General features: G+C 43.0%; 1 protein-coding gene across 1 annotated transcript; it reads right to left on the reverse strand.

Moving 5' to 3' along the window:
• Nucleotides 1-6236: 6236 nt before the first annotated feature.
• On the reverse strand, nucleotides 6237-7441 carry LOC127217492 (probable bifunctional dTTP/UTP pyrophosphatase/methyltransferase protein). The gene is made up of 3 exons (XM_051178489.1): nucleotides 7427-7441; nucleotides 7065-7384; nucleotides 6237-6928 (listed from the first exon to the last, which is right to left on the reverse strand). Exons 1-3 carry the CDS (start codon nucleotides 7439-7441, stop codon nucleotides 6748-6750), a joined length of 516 nt encoding a protein of 171 aa, XP_051034446.1. The 3' UTR covers nucleotides 6237-6747.
• Nucleotides 7442-22706: the final 15265 nt, after the last annotated feature.

Consider the following 22706-nt stretch of genomic DNA (forward strand, 5'->3'; position numbering starts at 1 on the left):
GGTGGATATCTCATCACCCCAGTACCTACATCTTGCTTCCTCCTTCCTCCTTCCTCTTTCCTCCTTATCTCCTAGGCCCACCTATCTAGCTTTCCTATTGTCCAACAGTGCTTTATTCATTAACCAGTATGAGAAACATATTTTCAGAATGACATCTCCCATCAAAATGGTGCTGGTACAACTGGATGATGAACCAAACTGCAGCCCACAAACTGGGATTTTCACCAATCCTATATCCAACAAGGGGATGATCTCCAAAATATACAAAGAACTCAAGAAACTAGTCAACAAATACCAAATAACTCTATTAAAATGAGCTACGGAATAGATAAATCTCCATAGAGGAAATAAAAAATGATTTAAGACACTTAAGAAAGCATTCAACATCTTTATCTGTCAAGGAAATGCCAACTAAAACAACTTTGAGATACCATCTTACTCCTGTCAGAATTGCTAAAATTAGAAACAGCAATGCCAACTTATGCTTGAGAGGATGTGCAGAAATGGGTACACTCCTCCACTTCAGGTGGAACTGAAAACTTGTACAGCCATTTTGGAGACTAGCATGGCAGTTTCTCAGGATAATGGGAATCAGTCTACCACGAGACCCAGTCATCTCCCGCTTAAGTACATACCCAAATTATCCCAATCCATGCAACCAAGACTTGTGCTCACATATGTTCATAGAAATATTATTTATAATAGCAAGAACCTGGAAACAACTTACATGCCCCTCAACTGAAGTATAAATAAAGAATATTTGCCACATTTACAAAATGGAATACTACTCTGTGGGGGTGGGCAGAAACAATGGAATCTTGAAACTCACAAACAAGTGGATGGAACTTGAAGAAACCATTCTGAAAGAGGTATCGCAATCACAGAAAGAGAAACATGGTATGTATTCACTCATATGTGGATTTTAGACATATTGCAAAGGCTCACCAGCCTACAAATCAAACTGCCAGAGAAACTAGGATAGAAGGAGGATTCTAACAGTTTTACATAAGGATACTCACAGAAGCAAGAAGGGACAAGGTCCTCAGAGCATATGGGTGGGTGTTGGCAGGTAGTGAGTGGAGAGGGAACTAGCACAAGGAAAATGGGAGGAGAGGAAAGATTGTGGGTCTAGGAACATTTGGTCAGGGGAGGAATAGACTTGAGAATAGAAGGGAAGAGAAGAGAGGAGAAGAGAGGAGAAAAGAGGAGAGAAAAGAAAGAAAGAGACTATAAAAGAGGGAGCTATTATAGGTTAGAAGAGGAAATATAACCTAGAGAAATGTACAGAGCCCTACAAGAATGAGCCCAACTAACAATTTGAGCAACAGTGTAAGGCTACCATAAATTCCCTTCACTGGCAATGAGATCAATGACTAACTTATCCACCATCATGGAGCCCTCATCTAGTAGCTGATGGAAACAGAAGCATACATGCACAACTAAACACTGGAATCCAGATGCAGAGAGGGAGGACAAGATCACACTGCACAAACACATATATACAACTGACCTTAACAAGAAGGAGCTAATGGGCTCCAGACTTATAGTTGGGAATCCAACATGGGACTGACACAGACCCCTGAACATGGGTCTCAGCTAAAAGGCCTGTGGAGTCTAACGGTTTTCAGTGAGTGGGACTAGGAAGTATCCCTGTTGCAAAAAGGACATTGGGGGAAAATCCCCATGGAGGGATACTCCATTAACCTTGAGACAGGAGAGACATTTTAGTGTCTACTTAAAATGACTTGAAGGATTTAGATGACCCCTCCTGGAAGGCGTCCCCTACGTGTATAGTGTTGGTTGGATGGGAGGAGAGAGTGGCTGGGGGCCCGGGAAGTTGGGAGGGGAAGAAGGAGGGTTGGAGTAAGTTGGAGGGAACTGGTTTGATAAGTATAATAAAAAATTTTACAAATTAAAAACATTAAAAAGATACCAATGTAATTTTCAAAAAACAAAGTTAACATACTTTAATAATTTATAATTTTTACCTCTATTGACTTTGAAATATCACACCTCCACAGAGAGAACATCACTTCCAGCACAAGTTATAATAGGTCTTAATAATAAAAACTCACAGTAATCTAACAGGGAGAGGAAGGTGAAAACTGAAGGATCAGAGATCAGAGCATCTGGCTACTAGAGTTGGTATCTCTACCTATTCTCAGACAAGCGATGTGTTCCTGTCCTCACACTGCCTCCTCAGATTGACTGCTATCGCTTTGATCCCTCAGACTAACTTCTCAATCAAAATCATCTCACTGCATGCTCTTCTGTCTCTACCTTATCTTCCTCTCTCTGTCCACCCATGTCACTCCTATCTCCAAATCCCTGCTGCTGGGATTAAAGGCCTGATTCCCATGTCCTGGGACCACCTTAGTGTGAGCTGTTTTTCTTTTAGACAGATTTAGGATGTGTGTGTGTAACTACTGATTTAATGTGTGTGGATAACTAGTGACCTAGTGTTGGTAGCTAACTAGTGACTTAGGTGTGTATTTGACTAAATACATAGAAATACATAGGTGAATGGCTAACTACTATCTCAGTGTGTGTGTCGCTGACTATTTTCTTGATGTTTGTGACTAGCTAGTAAATTAGATTTGTGGCTGACTAGTGACTTAGTATGGGTGGGTAAGTAGTGATATATTGTGTGTAACTAACTAGAGACATAGAGACTGTGGCTAACTAGTAACCTAGCTTTGTGGCTAACTAGTGACTTAGGCAATGTGGTTAATTACTGCTTAGGCATGTAGCTAAATAGTAACTTAGGTGTATGATTAACTACTGTCTTAGTGTGTGTGGCTAAGTACTGCTTTATTTGTGTGATGGACTTGTGGCTTAGTTTTTGTGGCTAACTAGTGACAAAGGTGTGGGGATGACTATTGATTTAGGTGTTTGTCTAACTAGTGACCTCATATGTGTGGGTAAAAAGTGAGTTAAGTATGTGGCTAACAAGTGGCATGGTGTGTGTGGGTACTAGTGAGCTAGTATGTGTTGCTAACTAGTGGGTTAGTTTGTGGCTAACTAGTGGCTTACACTTAACTACATGTGTAGCTAAATAGTGACTCTGCTTAGTAATCTGATTGTTAGGAACTAGCAGCCATTTGACCCCCCCCACCCTGATGATGGGCAGGACCCTCATGGCCATGTCATTGCTACATCAGCTTTACCTGAAGGCTCAAGGTTTACCTGGCTGCCAGAGGACTCAGTTACACATGTGCAAGCCTCCCCTTTTAAAGCAAGTGCCCCACACCCCCCTCTTTCTCTCCTGCTTTCAGTTGGCCACCAGCTACCCCCTCTTTCTCTCCCTTCCCTCAACAATCTCCATGTGGGCGCTGAGTCTCGCGTTTGTGTTTCTTAGGCATTAGCTGCACAGCAAAAGAACAACATTGGTGCCGAAACCCAGGAAGACTCTACGTGAGGGTCACTGACAGCTGTCTGCTGGTGGGCGGCCAGCCAGAAACACTCAGGATCTTGTTTCAGATACCAGCGTTCCACCACCATCCCCCCCCCCCGTTCACTGGAAATACCACCCCACACAGGCTTCAATTAGGTAAGGTACCCTTTTACATTTTAACCCAATTCCTTAAGGTCAGGTACATTCCATGGGTAGAAGACATACAGCCCAGTGTGGTATATTGGCTCTGCTCTCAGACTGCTGAGTATTTCCGGCCTCTGTTGGTCCTGGCAACGTTTTCAGGCTAACGAGCTTCGAATAAAGCTCTACCATTCTTGTGAATCGTGTGGCCACACTCTTGGGCTGATGAGTTCCAAGACTGCATGGTCACTTTCACTCCACCCATGGGGAATAAACCGACCAAGGAAATATCCCCCACCACTCCACTGGGATGCCTGATAGAAAATTTAAAACCCTTTCACTTAATGCCACTTGTAAAGTCACCCAGACTTATTTACCTTTGTACTGAAAAGCAGCCTAGATATCCCCTAGAAAATAATTCAAATTGGCCATGTAACGGCTCTCTAGATCCCGATATTTTATGGGATCTTTCAAATTACTGCCAGGGAACAAATAGGTGGAAGGTGTTTTTTTTTTTATATCTCTGCTAAACAATTTCTTTCCCTAAACTTGTTTCGGTTCTCTTCCCGGCACGCTCAAATTCTCCTGCCTGCCCCAGCTGCAACCTGTCTCAGCATGGTGGGCTGGGCTGAGGCAGCATCTGCTCAAGACAAAATTACATCTCAAAACTTTACGATTTCTTTCAGCTGTTGGGAATATGTTTATGGCAGCCACCATCTTGACCATGTGGCCTAGCTTTACCCACCATGGTTCTTCTTTCTGCTACATCAGCCATCTAGGCAGAAAGAGTCTAGCCAGCTTCTGCCACCAACAGAACCTGTAAGTCATTTACCGTTTGCCTTTTATTCTTTGTAATATCTTTTTTCTCTGACTATGTTATACATAGCTTCACACTCTTGTCCTTCTCAATTTACCCAGTCCTGAATAATATATCTGTACATTCGATTTCAACTTAACTTTATGTAAATGTAAGCTAACTTCATACAACTTAAATTCACTGTTCTAATTCTCAAATATTTCTAAATTACTATGTGCCTTTAAATGGTGGAATTTCAGGACTGAAAAACAGGATGCGGCACCACAGGAAGCTGGGAAATGGAGTCCTGGAGCCTCAGAGACCAGAAGAAGTTTAGGAACTAAAAAGATCGAAACAAGCCCAGCACATGCTGGGAACTGTAGTTAGGGGCCTTGAAGTCCAGAAGAGAATGTCAAGGGGAGAAAAGAAAGAAGCAGCCACACAGCATGCTGGGAAGTGCAGTTCTGGACCCCAAAGTTTTTAACCGGAAGTCCATTCATTGAAAAGCGGACACAAATCATGCTGGGAAATATAGTCCTTGGCTTCCAAAGATGAAAATAAGAAGTCCCTGGGCAGGGAAGCAGGAAGTGGCCACAGAGAATGCTGGGAAATGGAGTCCTGGGCCTCCAAAAACTACAAACTGGAAGTTTCATTGCTGAAAAACAGAAAGCCACCGCAGAGCATGTTGGGAACTACAGTCCCTGGCCGGTACAGATGAAAACCGGAAATCCCTGGGCATAAAGACAGGAATCGACCGCACAGGATGCTAGGAAATGCAGTCCTGGACATGAACATCCAAACCCAGAAGTCTCTGTGCAGCGAAGCAGTAAGCGGCCGCATAGGATGCTGGGAAATGCAGTCCCAGCCACAGCAGTTACAAAAGTTCCTGATGGCCTTGGCTCAAGTCAGCCTTGGCTGCGATCTGCGAGCAGAAGTCATGCCCCACCCTTGATGATTGACCTGAGTCTCTACTGCCAGGTTTCCCTTGCCAGGAAATCCAGCCCTCGGCTTACAGCCTGCCCCTCTACCTTTATAAAGATAGCTGACAGGTCCCCGCCCAGTCAGCCTGTAGATCACACCCTCAGCAGACCTCATCGCCCAGAGGCAGGAAGTGGGGTCTGTAGTGATTGACAGCTAGAGGGGCAGGGTATGTGGTGACTGACATTACAAGGGCCTGGAGGGGTGAGCTCTGTGATGTCACAGGGGCCACACTCATCATCCTCAGTCCTCAGGGTTTTTACTCTCATAACCTGCTCACCATGGCCACCGCCCTCTGGTCCCAGCATTGCTGCTTAGTAACCAAAGAGTTTGGTAGGAGACTCCTGCCATGCCCAGCTGGGCGTGGAGATGGTGAGGGTAGGGAAGGAGGGCACTTCCTGCTCACAGTCACAATTTCCTGTGATGTCACTGCCTGGACCAAGTCCTGTCTGCACCATAGGTAATACCCAGACCCCGGCCCTGCCCTCGGGGACCCTAGGAGAGAAAGTGGGGAAGGGCCTGGTGTGGTTGAGGGCAGGGCCTGGAGAGGGTCACTGATTGTGACCTTGGACACTGTGACCTCGGGGTAGGGGACAGGTGAGCTAGGGTAGTGCTGAAGGGGTGGGGCCTGATGCTGAGCAGCAAAAACCTGCCACTCATTTATATATGCAAATGAGGCTACTAAACTGTTATGTAAAGGATGCACTAGTAATTTTGATTATGCAAATAAGCACAGTGCCTGAAAATCTGGAAGTCTGATTGGGGCTTCACATTTGAGTATGTAAATGAGCAAACCCCAGTTTCGGAAATACACTTTAATATGCAAATTTGTGCTGCTTTGCATGCTTTTGCTATGCAAATGAATGCAAGTATTCCCATCTGTTTGGGACTTTGACCTGCAAATACATGCAGGTTAGGTCATTTGGAGGTGTGGCCATGCAAATTAACCCCAGCAGTTTCTGTACTTGATGTCTTCTGAGTCTCCAGGCAGCTCTTGAATATGCAAATCAGAGTGCGGGCAGGGGGTGGGGCCTCCCCTGACCCTGCTCCTGATGTCAAATGTCCATCACAGGCATCTGATGGTGAAGCTGCTCATGCAGGACCCAGTGGGGGCAAGGGCAGGGCCCATGAGATGGTGAGGGCGGGGCATCAGGAGGGGCAGGGCCACAGGGGCGGGTTTAGGTGTACTCCCCTAGGTGGGCCTGTCCCCTAACCCTGCCTCCACACACCTCACCCCATGTCCTGTGTCCTAGCACTGGGAAGTGATGCACCTGAGGGAAGCTTGCTCTGTCAATCAAACACAATGCACCAAGGGCATCATGGGAAATGGGTCACTGCTTCACAAACTCACCAGAAGTCCCGCCCCTTCAGTAACTCTCTCACCAGAATACCCGCCCGGACAGTCACTCACATACTCATTCTCCATCTACAATCCTCATTATTGGGGTGTGGCCGGATGCTGGCTGACAGGGACATGTGGTCCCACATCCGGGAAGATGGCAGCCAGCTCACGCATGCAGCGGTTGAGTGGAAACCCCACGGTATTGAAGAAATCCCCTTCCACGCGCTCTGCTAGGGCACCGCCTCGCGCCTGAAGCCCATAGGCGCCAGCCTTGTCCCTGGGTGCAAGGCAGGGACGAAGTCACACCAGGTGCCATGCTCAGCCACACCCACGCCCGCCGGGGACAACTCTTCCTTTTCAGGCCTCACTTCCAGGTTTCCTGGCCCCACCCACCCCACCCCGCACCCACTCACAGAGGCTCCCTGCTCTCCACGTATTGGCAGAGCAGTGGCTCTGATAGCCGCGAGAATGTCACATGGGTCTCTTCGTGGAACAGTGACAATTCCACTTCTGCTTCTGCGTCCCCTTCCGCCTCTGGGGCCTCTGGGCATGTGGAACTCGGCTCCTGAAGCTGCCTCTGCCACAGTGGCCTCAAGATGGCCACACCGGTGATGACACTGTGCTGCTGGCCACTCAGCCTGGGCGGGGCCAGGGAAGGCGGGACAGGGCGTGGTTGGCAAGGGGCAGGGCTGGGGTGGGCAGAGGCTGGAGCTCCATGAAGAGGCCCCGCCCACTATGCCCTGGGGGGGGTCTACCCCGCCCCTTAAGGCCCCGCCCACCTGTGCAGCATCCTGTAGGCATCGTCCTTGTCCTTTGGCTTCTCCAGGATGACGCCATCCATGGCCTACAGTGGGTGGGGCCAGACGCCAAGGGGCCGGGTCAGTGAGGGGCAGGGCCTCACTCACCAGGACGGTATAGGCTCCAATAATGACATCAGGCGGGTGCAGGTCCTAAAGGGCAGAGGGCGGGGCAGGCTTATGGGCGGGGCCTCGAAAGGAAGGCGTGTGGCCTACCACCTGACCAGAAGGGATGGGGTCGTCCTCACCCTGTGCAGCCACGATGCCACCTCCAGCACCTTCAGCTTCGCTGTCTCCTGGGCATATTCGGGCGGAGCCGGAAACCCCGCCTTCTCCAGGGACTCCTGGAAGTGGGAGGGTAGGACCTCGAACTGAGTGGTTGAGTGAATGACTGAATGAATGACTGAATGAATGAATGACGGGTATTTGATTGACAGCTGTGTCCCCTATAGTTCACGCCTGTAACTCCTCTGACATCACCGCTCCCGTGACCCCGCCCATCCCCTGGGAACCTCTCTAAGTGATTAATTCCTGGTCAATGCTCCCACTCAGAAGTCCCGCCCTGCTGTACCATGTTGCCGGAAGTCCCACCCCAGTTTCCCCGGCAACAGGAACCCTGCTGCCAACCGTGGCATAAACAGGGAAACAGCGAAAACCAGAGGGGTGCACGGACCTAGGGTTGCGATCTCTGTTTCTGCCCTGTTCGCCGCACCCGGAAGTCCCACCTACCGCCTTGATGAGTGACAGGGAATATGCTCTCTGCTGCCTCTTGTGCCGTTTCTGACCTGTTCACTTGGACCTGGAAGTCCAGTCCCTTAAGGCGTTTCCTATCGGGCCCGCAATGTCCGATGCGATCAATTCCCTTCCTGGGCCGAAAGCGGATCCGATTTAATCGCTGCCCGGTGGGCAGGGAATCGCATGCTGCACCATCCGTAAGCGGAAGTAATGTGCCGGAAGCAGAACTCAGGCTGCAGCGCACTCCGTCGTGTTTACTTCATGGGTGGAACTCAAGTTGTGCATCTCTTCGTTGCAACCTTTCCTGGGGACCATTTTGTGTGACAGGCCGGAAGCTCAAGTCAGTGACTGGAAGCCTGACGTCCTTGGTTCACAAGCGGAAATCGTGTGTCAGTTTGGCCGGGTGGAACTAGAAGCATGTTTTCCATGTGTGTCTTCCGGGGGACACTGACAGCCACGAACCGGAAGCTTTAGTTCGTGACCGGAAGGCGGAAGTCCTGAGATCGCAGCCGCTTGTCAGCGGTGCAGGGGACCGTCCCGGAACCGTGTGTTCCAAAGGAGTTCCTGGGGACAGAGTTGTGAGAGGTGCTCAATGTCTGTAACCTCTGTTCCAGTCACTCTAGGAGGTCTCTCCCCCGGCAGAGCCTCAGTAATGACGGATAAACATCAGGCAGGCGGGCACTCTGGTTGCTCCAGCGGGATAGATGGGTCCAGTATTTTCAAAGCAGGTCCAAGAAATTTTCAGGAGGTGGAGGTGTTTTTTTGACCCGCTCTCTGTCCCAGTGCTCAACCAGACCAGTGGAGCAGTGGGCACAGTAGGACACAGGGTGGGGAAAGTGCGGGTTCTGGGTGGGGTGCTTTGTAGATCAGAGTAATAGAACTTTACTCTCTAGAGATAAGATATAGGGCGTGAAAGACAAAAAAGTAAAGTTAGAGAAATGCCCCATTTTAAATGAAGGACAGACTAAACTGGAAAGTTAACCCCTAGCAATATCTGTTCCTTGGAATCTGCTAACTTACCCTCGCAAGGCCCTGAGAAAACAAGATACCCAGAATTCAGTCTGTCCCTCCGTTCTTGTGAGTCAGCAGGTGTTGAATAGGGTCTTTAAGAAACAAATAGATAACTGCACCTCCGGTTTGCTCAGACAAGATTAATTAGCACACCCTGAGGCCCTAAGGTCTGTTGACCCTAATAGGGAGACCAGCTAAAAGGGTCATGTACTCAATGGACAGAGGGTCCCAACCCTCCCTAAGCATGGGGTATTTGCCTTTAAAAACACCTGTGCCGGGGGGAGGGGTGGAGGGAGGAGATGGCTTCTTCTCACTAGTCTGTATGCTGGAGGGGCCCCTTTGCACAAATGTTTCCTGTTCATTAAAGCCTCTTGCATGTTGCAGCAACTGGACTGGACATTGAGTTCTTGGGGATACCGATGGAAACTGGGAGACTCCTCATTCTGAGGGTCTTACAAAGCTTGAATTCTTGAATAATGCAGATTGTTTAAAACTGCTCACTGAGTAAGATGTGCTGGCTAACAGTAGTGGTCATACACAAAAATCTTCCTAGCTCCATTCCTCTCTAAATTTTCAACTTTCCATGAAGAATACTCTTTTTATAATTTTGTGTTTGTTAAGTGGTTTTTCTGAGGTTCAGGAATAAAACTCCTACAGTTATAGAGCAATGATCAAGCTTTCTGATGAGAGAAAGACAAATTATCAACTTTTTGATCTGCTTCCTGCTTTTATTTCCTTACAGTTGGAAGTTCCTGTACAACCAGGCCAATAACACCTCATGCTACAGAGTGGGTGATGTGCCCCCATGGGTACCAAAACTCGATGACCATGTCAGGAGTGTCTTCGTCTTGACAGAAACAAACACACTGGAGGTGTTTTGCAACTGCTGCCATTTTTACTTTAGAGTATTGGGTTTTTATACAGAAATTACAAGGAACATATCTTTGGTCACAATTTACAGACATATTATAAAATGCCAGTAATTCCTTTGAAGCATGAGATAAAAAAAAAAAAAAAAAAAAAAAAAAAAACACTTATTTTCACCTGCCTGTGGTCAGTGTACCAGAGATTTGGTTTACTGAGTTAGAGAAAAGTCATTGTCTCTTAGCAGTAAACTGTTAAAAGCATTGATAAGAACTCTTGCATTTACTAAGTTTAGAGGATAGTCATAAACTTTTAACAGTATTTTTCTGTCTTTTTTATTATTTATTTTTTATAACCAAGTCCATGTAAATGAAAACAAACATCTATAGACAATATTTGGGAATTTGGGCGTCGTTCTTTCCAAACCACTTCCTGCTGGTAAGGGGCGCTCTCATGGGGGATTCTAAGAAGATGCTGAAATCCTGGCTGTATTCTGCAAGGCTGCTTTTTCCAGCTGTTTTGAATGTAGGCTCACTTGGTACTCTGTTTCAGGCGGTCTGGCTTGATCAAACCACATTAGTATGGAAGAAATCCACAGCTTTTCGTTTTCTGTGGAAAAAAAATAGAATAGATATCCTTTTCCCCAGTAACTTGTCCTTGAACTTAATGTTTTGAGTCAAAGCATATTTTTTTTTGTAGTTTATTATTATACATGTCGATCCCAGTTCCCTCTCCCTTCCTTCCTCCTTCCCTCCCTCCCTCCGAATCTTAAGGTTTCTGTGCAGTGACATCTAATGAAATCTCGATCTCCAACTTGGAAGTAATGTGAAACTTCCACGTCTCCCACCACGTAGGTCTCTCAGGGCTGCTTTCTTGCTCACTGTCTCACCCACTGGAGCACCTTAAGCCTAGCAAACAGAGGCTTAAGAAAACAGCACATCAGCACTATGTACAGAGGTAATTTCCACCAGTGGAGGGAGCCCACCAAAGAGCCATTTACAGGGGCTCAGCCCAAACGGTCCAGGGGTGTTTTTAAACCTGAAAAGCACAAAGGGTAGGAGAGCTATCTGATCATTAACGCCAGTCTCCACAGTCAATTTAGTGAAGGTCTCCTCAATGGTTTTATTTATACTTTCTACATGAATTGTTGGTTTTGTATGCACAATGTAATTTTAATCAATCCCCAGTATCTTGGCCAGTGATTTACTTACCTGGGTCACAAAACCTGGACCATTGTCTGATTTTACTACCTTAGGTATTTTGAATCTTCAGAAAATTTTCTTCAGTAATTTTTTTTAGCCACATGGTTGAGACAGTCCCATGCACATGAACAGTTGAAAAAGCATACCTGTTGCCTGTTAATGTTTATGGACTTCTCTTCGTCTAGCAGTACCACCGCCCCAGTCCTTTCTTTACCTTTTATAATGTAACTGATCCTGGCAGTGAACTGGTCATCATCTCCCCAGCCAGCAGGATGTCGTTAAGATCTTTGCAAACTCCAGTCTCTTTAACCAACAGTTGATGGCAGTCATGAGTCACTGGTTCACCAGTCTCCACAGGCAGAAGAGTGGTGGGATGAGGCTGGCTGGTGGAGCGAACACAATCAGCTCAGTCTCTCAGTGAGAAGCAGGTTTTGGTGGTGGGTCCCTCGGGCGTTGGTCATCATCAGTTGGTGGCTGCCAGACAATGCTCTCCAATGCATGGGGGCTATTATTGTTGCTTTATGCCCCAAAGTCAACTTGTCAGCAGTGATATCTTTTTGATAGACAGGCCCTCCCCTTGCTACAGGATCAAGCTTCTTTGACAGATAAGCAACTGGTCTGTCCCACGGCCCTAGGGATTTGGTTAAAACTCCCCAGGCGACCCCCTTATGCTCATCCACATAAAGGGTAAAAGGTTAGTTATATCAAAAGGCTTAGAGCCAATGCTTTCAGCTGGGCCTTTTTAATGGCATCAAATGCCTCCTGGTGCTCTGGGGTCCAGGAGAATTTTTTCCTTAGTCAGCCTGCAAAACCCAGATGTCCCCAGAAATTCTCCTACTTGTCTGGCCATCGTTGGGGAATTTTAAACCCTTGGGACAGTCAGCTCCAGATGAGCTGCCTAGTTCTGCACGTGTCAGGGTCCTTCCATTCAATGGCAAAAAGCAGTTGGCTGGTGGGATGTAACCTCGAACGAGTGGGGTACCCGGCCCACGCCGAGGTCCACTGTTCTTCGGGTAGTCCATGAATTACCTTGGGCTTTGGGAGGGGTGCCAAACCCCGTTTCCCTTTAATTTTATCCGTTCTTAGGGCTAGGACCTTCGATACCTTGTCTTCTTGGGACAGTCATTTGCCAAGTGTCCTTTTTCTTTACAATATGCACACTGTTCCTCCTTGTCAAGTGGGGTCCTGTTGCCCAGGTTTCCTAGCCTGTTTTAAATTTCCTAACTTTCCTTTAACCACTGCAGCCAAGGTATTTTAGTGAAATTCTTTTCCTGTCTTCTGTCATGCTTTTTCTCTGCTCTCTGTCCTCTACTGTCTTTTGTTTCTCTCCTTCCCTTCTCTGTCCCTTCAATACACTTTCTCTGTCTCTTAACTCTTCCATTCTATGGAGTTCCTTCCTAATATCTGGGGCCCAATTTCCCCATGAAGACCAGAGCCACCGAAGCTCTCTGGGCTTCTGAACTAGGGTCAAATGTGTTTTCTTTAACTTAGCCAAATTGGTGGGCCATGTCGCGGCAACTCAGAGACCTGCCACCAGAGCCTGGCGATAGATTTTTAAGGTCTCCCTACCTTCAGCAGTGTTGAAGTCCCAACTGGGGCACATCAAAAGGAATCCCAAGTCAATCTTGTTTTTTTTTTTTTTTTTTCAGCTGTGCTGGCCGCCCATCGGCCCCAGGGATATTTTTCTAGCCTCAAGCAGAAACTGTTGATAATCATCTCAAATAGCCTAGAGAGAGAACATAAGGAACTCCAAAAAGGGGGTGATTAGTTTTTCCAATTACAAAGATCTGTGGAGAAGGGTCAGCCCTGGAGGCTGATGTTGGGAATGAAACATGTGTGGTGGCAGGGTCATAAGTCATATCCCTGTCCCTCCATTCCAGCATGGATCTGCCCAGGCCATGTGCGGCCCATGGCTGTTCAGCCATTCTGCTGAAGCTCAGCCCCAGTGGCTCTGGCTGCCCTGCCACATTCCTGAGGGCAGGGGATGAGCATGCTCATTGTCTAGCTGGGTCTCCAGCCCTGCTCTCCTGTGGATCTAAAGTCAAACTTAAGTAGGTTAGTTAGTTTTTGACCCATGGGGAGAATAGAAATGGACACAAACACTATGAACAGAAGGACACACACACACACACACACACACACACACACACACACACACAAAACCAGAACAATCCAACAAAGAGGACAAATCCACACGGCAGACAAATGGCGCCCAAACCAAAGTTACAAAGCAGGAGGGAAGAAAGTCCAGAGGCCTGCTGTCCCCTGGAGAAGAGAAACTTCGTCTCCTTCCCTCCTCCAAACAACCCGGGACTTCGTTCAGGGAGGGACCAAGGGTCTCAGGACACGTCTGCTTCCCCCTGTAGTCCTATACAAGTCCTGTGCAGGCCAGGGAAAGATTCAAATACTGGAGTCAAAAACACATAACATACAAGTCTTGTGAAGGCTAGGCACAGAGTCAAGTACTCGAGTCAAAAACATGTAACATCAGATGCATCAGGCATACATCAAACATATAGGTTGCGAGCTCTTTCTTACCTCCAACTGGCAATGGAATTGAGTCTGGGGGTTGACCAGATCTTGGTGGAACTTCCAAAATGTAAGACCCTCAGAATAAGGAGTCTTCCAGTTTCGGTCGGTACCCCAAGAACTCAATGTCCAGTCCAGTTACTGCAACACACAAGAGGCTTTAATTTACAGGAAACATTTGTGCAAATTGGCTCCTCTGACATGCAGGCTAGAGAGAAGCCCCCTCCCCTGGGCCCAGGTGTTTTTTAAAGGCAAACTCACAATCTTAGGGAGGGGGTGGGACCCTTTGTCCATTGAGTATGCAACCCTTGGAGGCCGGACGGTCTGCTATTAGGGTCAACAGACCTTAGGGCCTCAGGGTGTGCTAATTAATTTTGTCTGGGCAAACCAGAGTTAAAGCTATCTCTTTGTTTCCTAAGGACACTATTCACCAACTGCTGACTCACAGGAAAGCAGGAGCAGTGTGAATTCTTGTTATCTCAGTGCCTTGTGAGAGGAAGTTAGCAAATTCCAAGGAACAGATATTGGTTTCCAGGTTTAACATTACTTTTTTTGTCTTTCAAGATCATCTCATACAGTTAAAAGTTATTTCTTATGCAGTGCCTTTGGTTGTGTGTACATGAAGAGAAGATGGAGAACACTGGGGTGGACCCTCACTCATTCCCAATCTGTCTGTAACTCTTAATCCCCCTCCCTCAATTTTCACTCCCTTTCCATCTCTCTGTCTCTCACTTCTCTCTCCCATGTTGCAGATCAAATCAGAAAGGCAGGGACTGCATCCTCCTGAGCAGGATCAACTCCACAGTTCTTTATTATCATCTGTTTATGTTGTTCCCAAATAATAAACTCATTTATCATTTGTCTTCATTCTATTGAACTCAGTAACACACCATCTCTACATGAATCAATTTTATTTATTAAGAATAAAGTCAAGTGTGACGTCTCACATGTTCACAAAATTATACGCATGATGTGGGTTTTCTCTTCCAAGATTGCTTCCCTATTACCTTATATCAAGATGATAAAAAAGGATTTAAATATATACAGGGTAAGAAATACAGATGAACAAAATTATGAAAAGTTCATTGCTTGACCTATATCAGTTTTCTGAGAACATACTGTAGTTCCTCCTACAGGAATACTCAAGGGTATAACCTGCTTTTAAAAAACCATGAACAGTCAGAAACTCACACACTGACATCACATAATTAAAATTAAATGGAATCTCTGAACAGATTTCAAAGTGCGAATATTTTCTCTTAAGAGGACTCATTTTTGTAACCCACATGTTTATGGTCTTAAAGTCTTCAAAGTTTTCCTACAACATGATTTGCTTCATGTAAAAGAAAGCAAGCATGAAGGATTGGGCTTATGGAAGTCAATCAATCTGAATGAGGTTTTTGTTTAAATAAAGACAAGTATTACAATGAAACAGGGTTCCCTTATCAGTGAATTCCTAGGGCTTTTGTCCACGTGACTTTGCTTTTAAGAGCAAAACAGAGATATTGCAATGTTTGAACTGACTGTTCAAACTTTTCCAATATTGTTCTTTCCAGAATCCTATGTAACTCAATGTGTGTTGGCTGATGATCATACAACATCCTTTCTAGTAAGATTCCTTTCTATAAGAGTTTTCTTTGGACCACAAAGATTATTGCAATAAGTAAAGTGCACAACTTTACCACAATGATTACATGTACAGGGTTTCCATACACTATGATTTTTTTGTGTGTGATTATAAAGACTAATGATACATAGAAAGGATACACCACATGGGATACATTCAGTGTCTTTCAAGTATGCATTTCTTATGACTTAAGAGATGGCTGGGATGTGCAAATGCTTTACCATACTGATGGCATTCATAAGGCTTCTCTCCAGTATGTGTTCTTGTAGGACTTTTAAAAACATGTGTTGCAAAAATTTTACTACTTTGATTATAATCATAGGGTCTCTCTACAGTATGTGTTCTTTTATGATGTACCAGATGGCTGTGTCATGTAAAAGATTTACCACATTGCTTACATCCATAGGGTTTCTGCCCACGATGTGTTCTATGATGAAACTAGAGAGTACTGACACGGGAATATGATCTACCACATTGATTACATAATAGGGTTTCTCTCCAGTATGTGTTCATTTATGACATACTAGAGTGCTGTGATGTGAAAAAGCTTTACCACATCGATTACATACATAGTGTTTTTCTCCAGTATGTGTTCTTATATGTATTTTAAGCTGAGCATTCCTTCCAAATGCTTTACATCATTGATTACATACATAGGGTTTCTCTCCAGTATGTGTTCTTATGTGTTTTAAGCTGACTATTTCTTCCAAATGCTTTACCACATTCATTACTTTCATAGGGTTTCTGTCCAGTATGTGTTCTTATATGTCTTTTAAGCTGACAATTACTTGCAAATGCTTTACCACATTGATTACACTCATAGGGTTTCTCTCCAGTATGTGTTAATATATGACTTTTAAGCCACCCATGTGTTGTGAAAGCTTTATTACATAGATTACATTCATAGGGTTTCTCTCCAGTATGGATTCTTTTATGACACACCAGAGTGCTGTTTTGTGAAAAAGCTTTACCACATTGATTGCATGCATAGGGTTTCTCTCCAGTATGTGTTCTTATATGTATTTTAAGCTGACCATTACTTGCAAATGCTTTACCACATTGATTACATTCATACAGCTTCTCTCCAGTATGTGTTCTTTTATGTTTTTTGAGATTATTGCATAGGGAAAAGACTTTACCACATTGATTACAGTCTTGTGTTTTCTGTCCAGTATGTGTTCTAATATGTCTTTTAAGCATAGTATGTCTTGCAAATAATTTACCACATTGACTACATTCATAGGTTTTCTCTACCATTTGAGTTCTTTCACAGAGTTGGAGGAAACTGTGGCATTCAGAGACTTCACCATACTGAAGACATCTATATGGTACCTCTCCAGTATGAAATTTTTCAAGCCTTTGAAGATGCCTGTAACATAAAAAGTTTTTTACACATTCATTGCGTATATTCACAGGATTCAAAACCTTATGGCTTCTTGCATTCCAGCAAAGATAATTAGCACATGTAAAACTTTACCACATGCATGATACTAAAGAAACAGTATATTTATAAAATAAATTTATAACTTGGCCAATTGTGAACAAGAATCCGATCTTAAGTTTTACATTTATAATGCTTCCCTCATGAGGTGTTGTTTTGTTTTCTTTGAAGATACTTGTGATTCAGAGTAAGAGCTTTTATTTCACGGGCCTCATTTATGGCATTTATTTACATGAGAATTCTCACATAATTGAAAAAGACTGAAAACAACTCAGAGCTTTTCCATACTTATTGCATTTATCAGTTTTTCCACAGTATAAATTATACTTCATTGGCCAAATATACCAGTAAAAATGGAAGCATTCACCCATTCCAATGTTCATTAGGATTTACTTCAGTGTGAGTTTGTTCATATCTTTCAGATGATGTTGGAATACTGATAAATTTTAAACTTCTTTCACACTCAACAAATATCCTCAAAGTGGGGGCTAGTAATCATCTTTCCTTTCTTCTCAATGTCCTAAGAGAGAGACGTATGTTGCTTCTGTCCACATTCTAAATTCACATGGCTTGCATTTAGAGTATCATATAGTTTTTATTTTTCCCTAGGTTTTCTGATACAGAATATCTCTGTGTAGACCCGGCTAGCCTCGAACTCACTTTGTAGGTCAGGCTGATCAGAAACTTAAGAGATCCACCTTGTTCTTCGTCATTAATGCTGGAATTAAGGGCATGGGTCACAACTACCTAACTCAACATATGATATACTTATTAGAGTAAGAATAACAAAGAAAAGGTTTCCACTTTGCACTCATGCAATTTGATTTTCTTTTGCTCACAGACATGTGTGTCAGGGATTAATGTTTCTCCACAAAAACCTTCTTGGTACTCATGAACTGACCCTTTCTATATACATAGCAAAGTCACAAATATATAAGTAATGCCTGATTAACTATTCACATTTTTCTTAGAAAGTCTTGGACATATAATTATCACCTATACAAGAAATATATTGTTTAAAATATCTGAATATTATTAAACTCAACAAACTGACATATCTATATCATAGATCTCCAGGTGCTATAATTCAAATGGTGGTATCTGTGAAGGCATTGTTTCCTTCTCTTTTTACATAAATACCTTGCAAACACAGAAGAGCTACCGTTCACTGAGGTACATGGTTTTGTTAGAAAATGAGAACCATCACTATACTTTAAGCTGCACTTTTTTCAACTTTGATCTTCTTAATTTTTTGTAATTCTTTTTGTGTGTCTCTTCAATAAAATTTCCAGAATACATTAAAATATCTTCAGAGCCAAATTTGCATAAATTTACATGTGAAAATTTACCTTCTATGTCTTCTAGAATTTGGACAATGATCTTCCATGTTATGGTCATCCCAAATGTAGCCTGAAATAACAGAAAATATACAATGTATTATTGTAAATTGTACAAAACTTAAATTAATAACTTTAATGAACCTTAGAACCATGCCTCATTCAACCAAGTTTCCTTTTTCTCAATCAAAATTACAGAATAGTATCAATAACCAAGAAATATTTGGTCCCTTATTTTAAAACATGAAGGAAATTTCAATCTTACCTGTATCAGTGAGGTTCCTGTACGTGTCCAGCATCACATCTCTGTAGAGACATTTCTGAGAAGGATTTAACAAAGCCCACTCTTCCTGAGTGAAATGGATGTACACATCGTCATAGGTCACTGCATCCTACAATAACGCAAACATGTTTGACAAAGAAATATGATACTCACAATGTAAATATAAACAACTTTGACAACATACTCATGTAAGTCTGGAGCCTTGCACACTTATTTCATGACATGGACATTATAATGCATTCACATGAACCATTTAGAAGGAAACTGAATAGGAGGTTCACATGCAACATTTCTTGGCCCTTTAATTAGCATATAGCCCTGAGAAAGAAATCCCTATAAACAGACATAAAGGAAGTGTCAAGCTACAAGAACAACACTACTGAGAACACATCAGAAATAAATTGTACAATAGGAACAGCCTATCACAGAAATACTGAAGGCCCTTGAAACAACATCTGTCTTTGTTAGGTTTTCATTGCTGTTAAGAGATACCATGGACCAGAGCAACTCTTACAAAGAAAAGAGGTGTCACGCTTAAAATTTCCAAGCTTCAGTTAATCATCATGGCAGCAGGCATGTCAGCATATATGCTGCTGCAGTCCTTGATGTTATAGTCCTTACAGCATGACTCAGAGGCAACAGGGAGTTGTCTGACACACTGGGCAGTATTCTGCGAATAAGAAACCTCATGTCTGATCCTACAATGATGTGATTCTTCTAACAGGGAGAAGGCCACTCCAACAAAGCCACAACACATCTTCTTTCACTAGTGGGAACTCATAGAATATTGACTTACAGCTGGAGGACCTTCATGTCAACAAACTGGACCCTCTGAAAGTAGTAAACACTTAGGTGAGTTGATCTGTTAGGGGGCCCCTGAAAGTGAAACCATCATCCATTCCAGTTGCTTGAACTGTGTTTTTGGAATCCGCACCCTATAGTGAGATACTTTACTCAGTCTTGATAAAAAATAGAGTGATTTGGTCCTTCCTCTGCTTTGTATGCCAGACTTTGGTGAGTCCTGAATGAGGGCATTACCCTCTCTGACTAGTAAAGGGAGGAAGGGAAGGGAGGGAAATTGGAGAAGATGGGGAAGAAGGGAGTGTATGGTATGTAAAATGAAAAATAAAAGTTTAAATGAAATTTAAAAAATGAAACAATATATTATTAGAATCATGTACTAAATGTGACTGGTTTTGCACTCATTGTTTTTTAAGTAACAAAGATTTTGAAAACAAATTCATTCCTAGTTTTTTTATATTCAGATTGTGTGTGAGAGATGTTTCCCATGTGTACTTATTACATACCATAGTAGAGGTTGTCAGAAACACTGCATCTGGAGGTGAGGTTGTATTGAGCCTAGAATTTTGGGTTTGGGGGTATGAACTCAGGTCATCCCCAAGTAGAATATGTGCTGTGCCACCATCCAAGACCCATTGAACTTTTTAGGAAAAACAGTAAATGTCATTTCCAGATTGAAAACAATAAGAATAAAAGAGAGTACATGAATAGAAAAGTAAATGATCAATGAGAACTTGGTGAGTTAATATTTATATTCTGTATGAGATAAATTTGCAACATAAATTGAATACAGTGCAAATTATATTCCTGACACTTTATAAGAGTATATCTGATTCGAAAGATTCAGGAAAATGGGAAACAGTTAGAATATCTGGAGGATTACGAAAAACATAGTACATATATTGACACAGCATGGCTTCTATATCTAATACAAACATGCAGTGATTGAGAGGTGTACAATATTTGGGAAAGAACAAAGGAGAGGAAGTGAAAAGTAAAAGAAAAATAAGAGGTAAATACTGTCAACTTTACTCTAAAAAATACAAGGGAAACTCATCCAGATGAACTTAGATCTTGAGCAATGTTACTCAGCTACCCATGATTCTATGTGTTCAGAACTTAAATACATAGACTCATACAAAACTCAAAAGGATATTTACACTGTTCGGTTTCTGACATTCCAGCTATTGATACTTGTTACTAATAGAGACACCCCGCAATCTAGAGCTTTCTATACGTATGGGGTAATCTCCTGCTATGATTCAGAGAATTGTATTTGGGGCTGGCACCGCGGCAGGACAAGACCAGGCGTTGGGCGGAAAATCCCATACTCGTTACAAATGGTGCCCACATGGCTAATAAGAACTTCCACTTAAAATTTAACAGAAGCTTAAAAAAGGGTTTTAAAACAAAAGAACAGAGACAAGCAAGGTTTCTTGGTAGCAGCATTTTTCTCTTGTGAGAGACAAGCAGATTGTGCGGCTCCTCTAAAGGGAAGATTCCAGACTCGGCAAAAAACTGCACGGGTTTAAAAAAGCACTGCTAAAAATTCATTGGTGTGTATCAGAGCTGGCAATGGCAGTGATCACATCTCCAAGCTGGCAGCATGCAGACCAAGGCAGTGAGCACAGCTTTTAGTGCTGGCGGTAAAATAGCCGTTGCCATCTTTTATAAACCCTGGCAGAAACAACAAAGACTTTCATTTTAGCAGTGTTGTTGTTTACCTGATAAAAGACTCGTGGCCAGAAAAAGTTAAAGATTTACAGTAAAGACAGATTCATATTAAGAAAAATCTCTAAAGGTTTACAGTGTATATTATAAAAGATATGTAGGCTTGGGAGAGAAAAGAAATAAAATGATTTTAAAAAGAGAGTGGGGAGCTGGGTGTGGTGGCACACGCCTTTAATCCCAGCACTCAGGAGACAGAGGCAAGCAGATCTCTGTGATTTCAAAGTAAACCTTGTATGCAGAGTGAATTCCAGGACAGATAAGAGTTACACAGAGAAACCCTGTCTCAAGAAATAAAAAATAAAAAGTAAAAGAAACGGAGTAATAATAAAGCTACGTAAAGATGAAAAGCTCAGAGAGAATCTGTATACTGTATGACATTATATTGTCTTTGTATTGTTTGACTGCTGAGGAAACAACTGTTAAAACAAAATGCTGCTGAATTAATTCAATTTATATATTTTAAAAATGCTTTGACTCCAAAATTTAAGTTCAAGGACAAGTTACTGGGGAAAAGGATTTCTATTTTTATTTCCACAGAAAATAAAAAGCTGTGGATTTCTTCCAGACTAATGTGGTTTGAGCAAGCCAGACCCCCTGAAAAAGAGTACCAGGTGATCCTACATTCAAAACAGGTGGACACAGAATCCTTGCAGGCTACAGCCAGGATTTCTACATCTTCTTAGGATCCCCGTGACAGCGCCCCCTATCAGCAGGAAGTACTTTGGAAAGAACGATGCCCAAATTCCCAAATATTGTCTATAAGTGTTTGTTTTCATTTAAATGGACGTGGTTATAAATGGTTAATGATCACAACCCATCTCTTTTTAAAGGTAAAAAGGGAATTATGGTATAGCTATGAATACTTTATTTTCAAATGGATTTTCATTTATTGATATAAACTTAAGGTCAATTTTGTAATTAAGTATATGTCTCCTCTTGTTTAGATATTGTGTTTATATAACTCATTTAGATATGTAATTTGTAATTTAGTACCGATTTTAGATAGTTACCTAGCTAAAAAGTTATAGCTAGGTGAGTTAGGTTTTCTAGATATATAGAGATGTATTTGAGAACAGATCATAGATATTACCTATGATAGTCAGATATTATAGTTAAATTAGTTAAGATTTCTAGATATACAGATGTATTTGAGATGGATAGGAATTCTTCAAACCTTTCAAAGACCTACAGAATATGGCAATTAAAATGATTTAGGGTTTTTCTTGACATTGAGACATAAATGCTCCTGGCAACACCACCCGAGTCAAAAAGGAAGATGAAGATAAACATTGAAGAAACTCGTTAGGGAGTTTACTTCTAATATAGCAAGACTAGTCATTTGGACAAGATACTGCTCTTGTCTGGACTGTTTGACTTTATGCTGTATAAATTCGACGTGCAGGACCCACAGAAAAGTGACTGCTGATTCAAGATGGATATTGGTATAGAGTTCCTGCTTCATGGAAGAGTCTGCCAGACAGTCTACAGGACACAGAGAAAAATGACTGACAAACTGCCAGTACAAGAAGACAGTTTAAAGTTTTCTACTTTGCTGAAGAGTCTGCCAGACACACTAAGGCATATGGGCTGAAGATGGAAGATTACAGAAGAACTTCAGGTGACTGGCCAGACAGTGAGATGTCTATGTCATTTCTAGAGTCTATATACTATCCTTCTGTGGTCTTTGAAGGAGTTGA

The sequence above is a fragment of the Phodopus roborovskii genome, unplaced genomic scaffold, assembly GCF_943737965.1.
Source record: "Phodopus roborovskii unplaced genomic scaffold, PHOROB, whole genome shotgun sequence".
NCBI classification, from domain to species: Eukaryota; Metazoa; Chordata; class Mammalia; order Rodentia; family Cricetidae; genus Phodopus; species Phodopus roborovskii.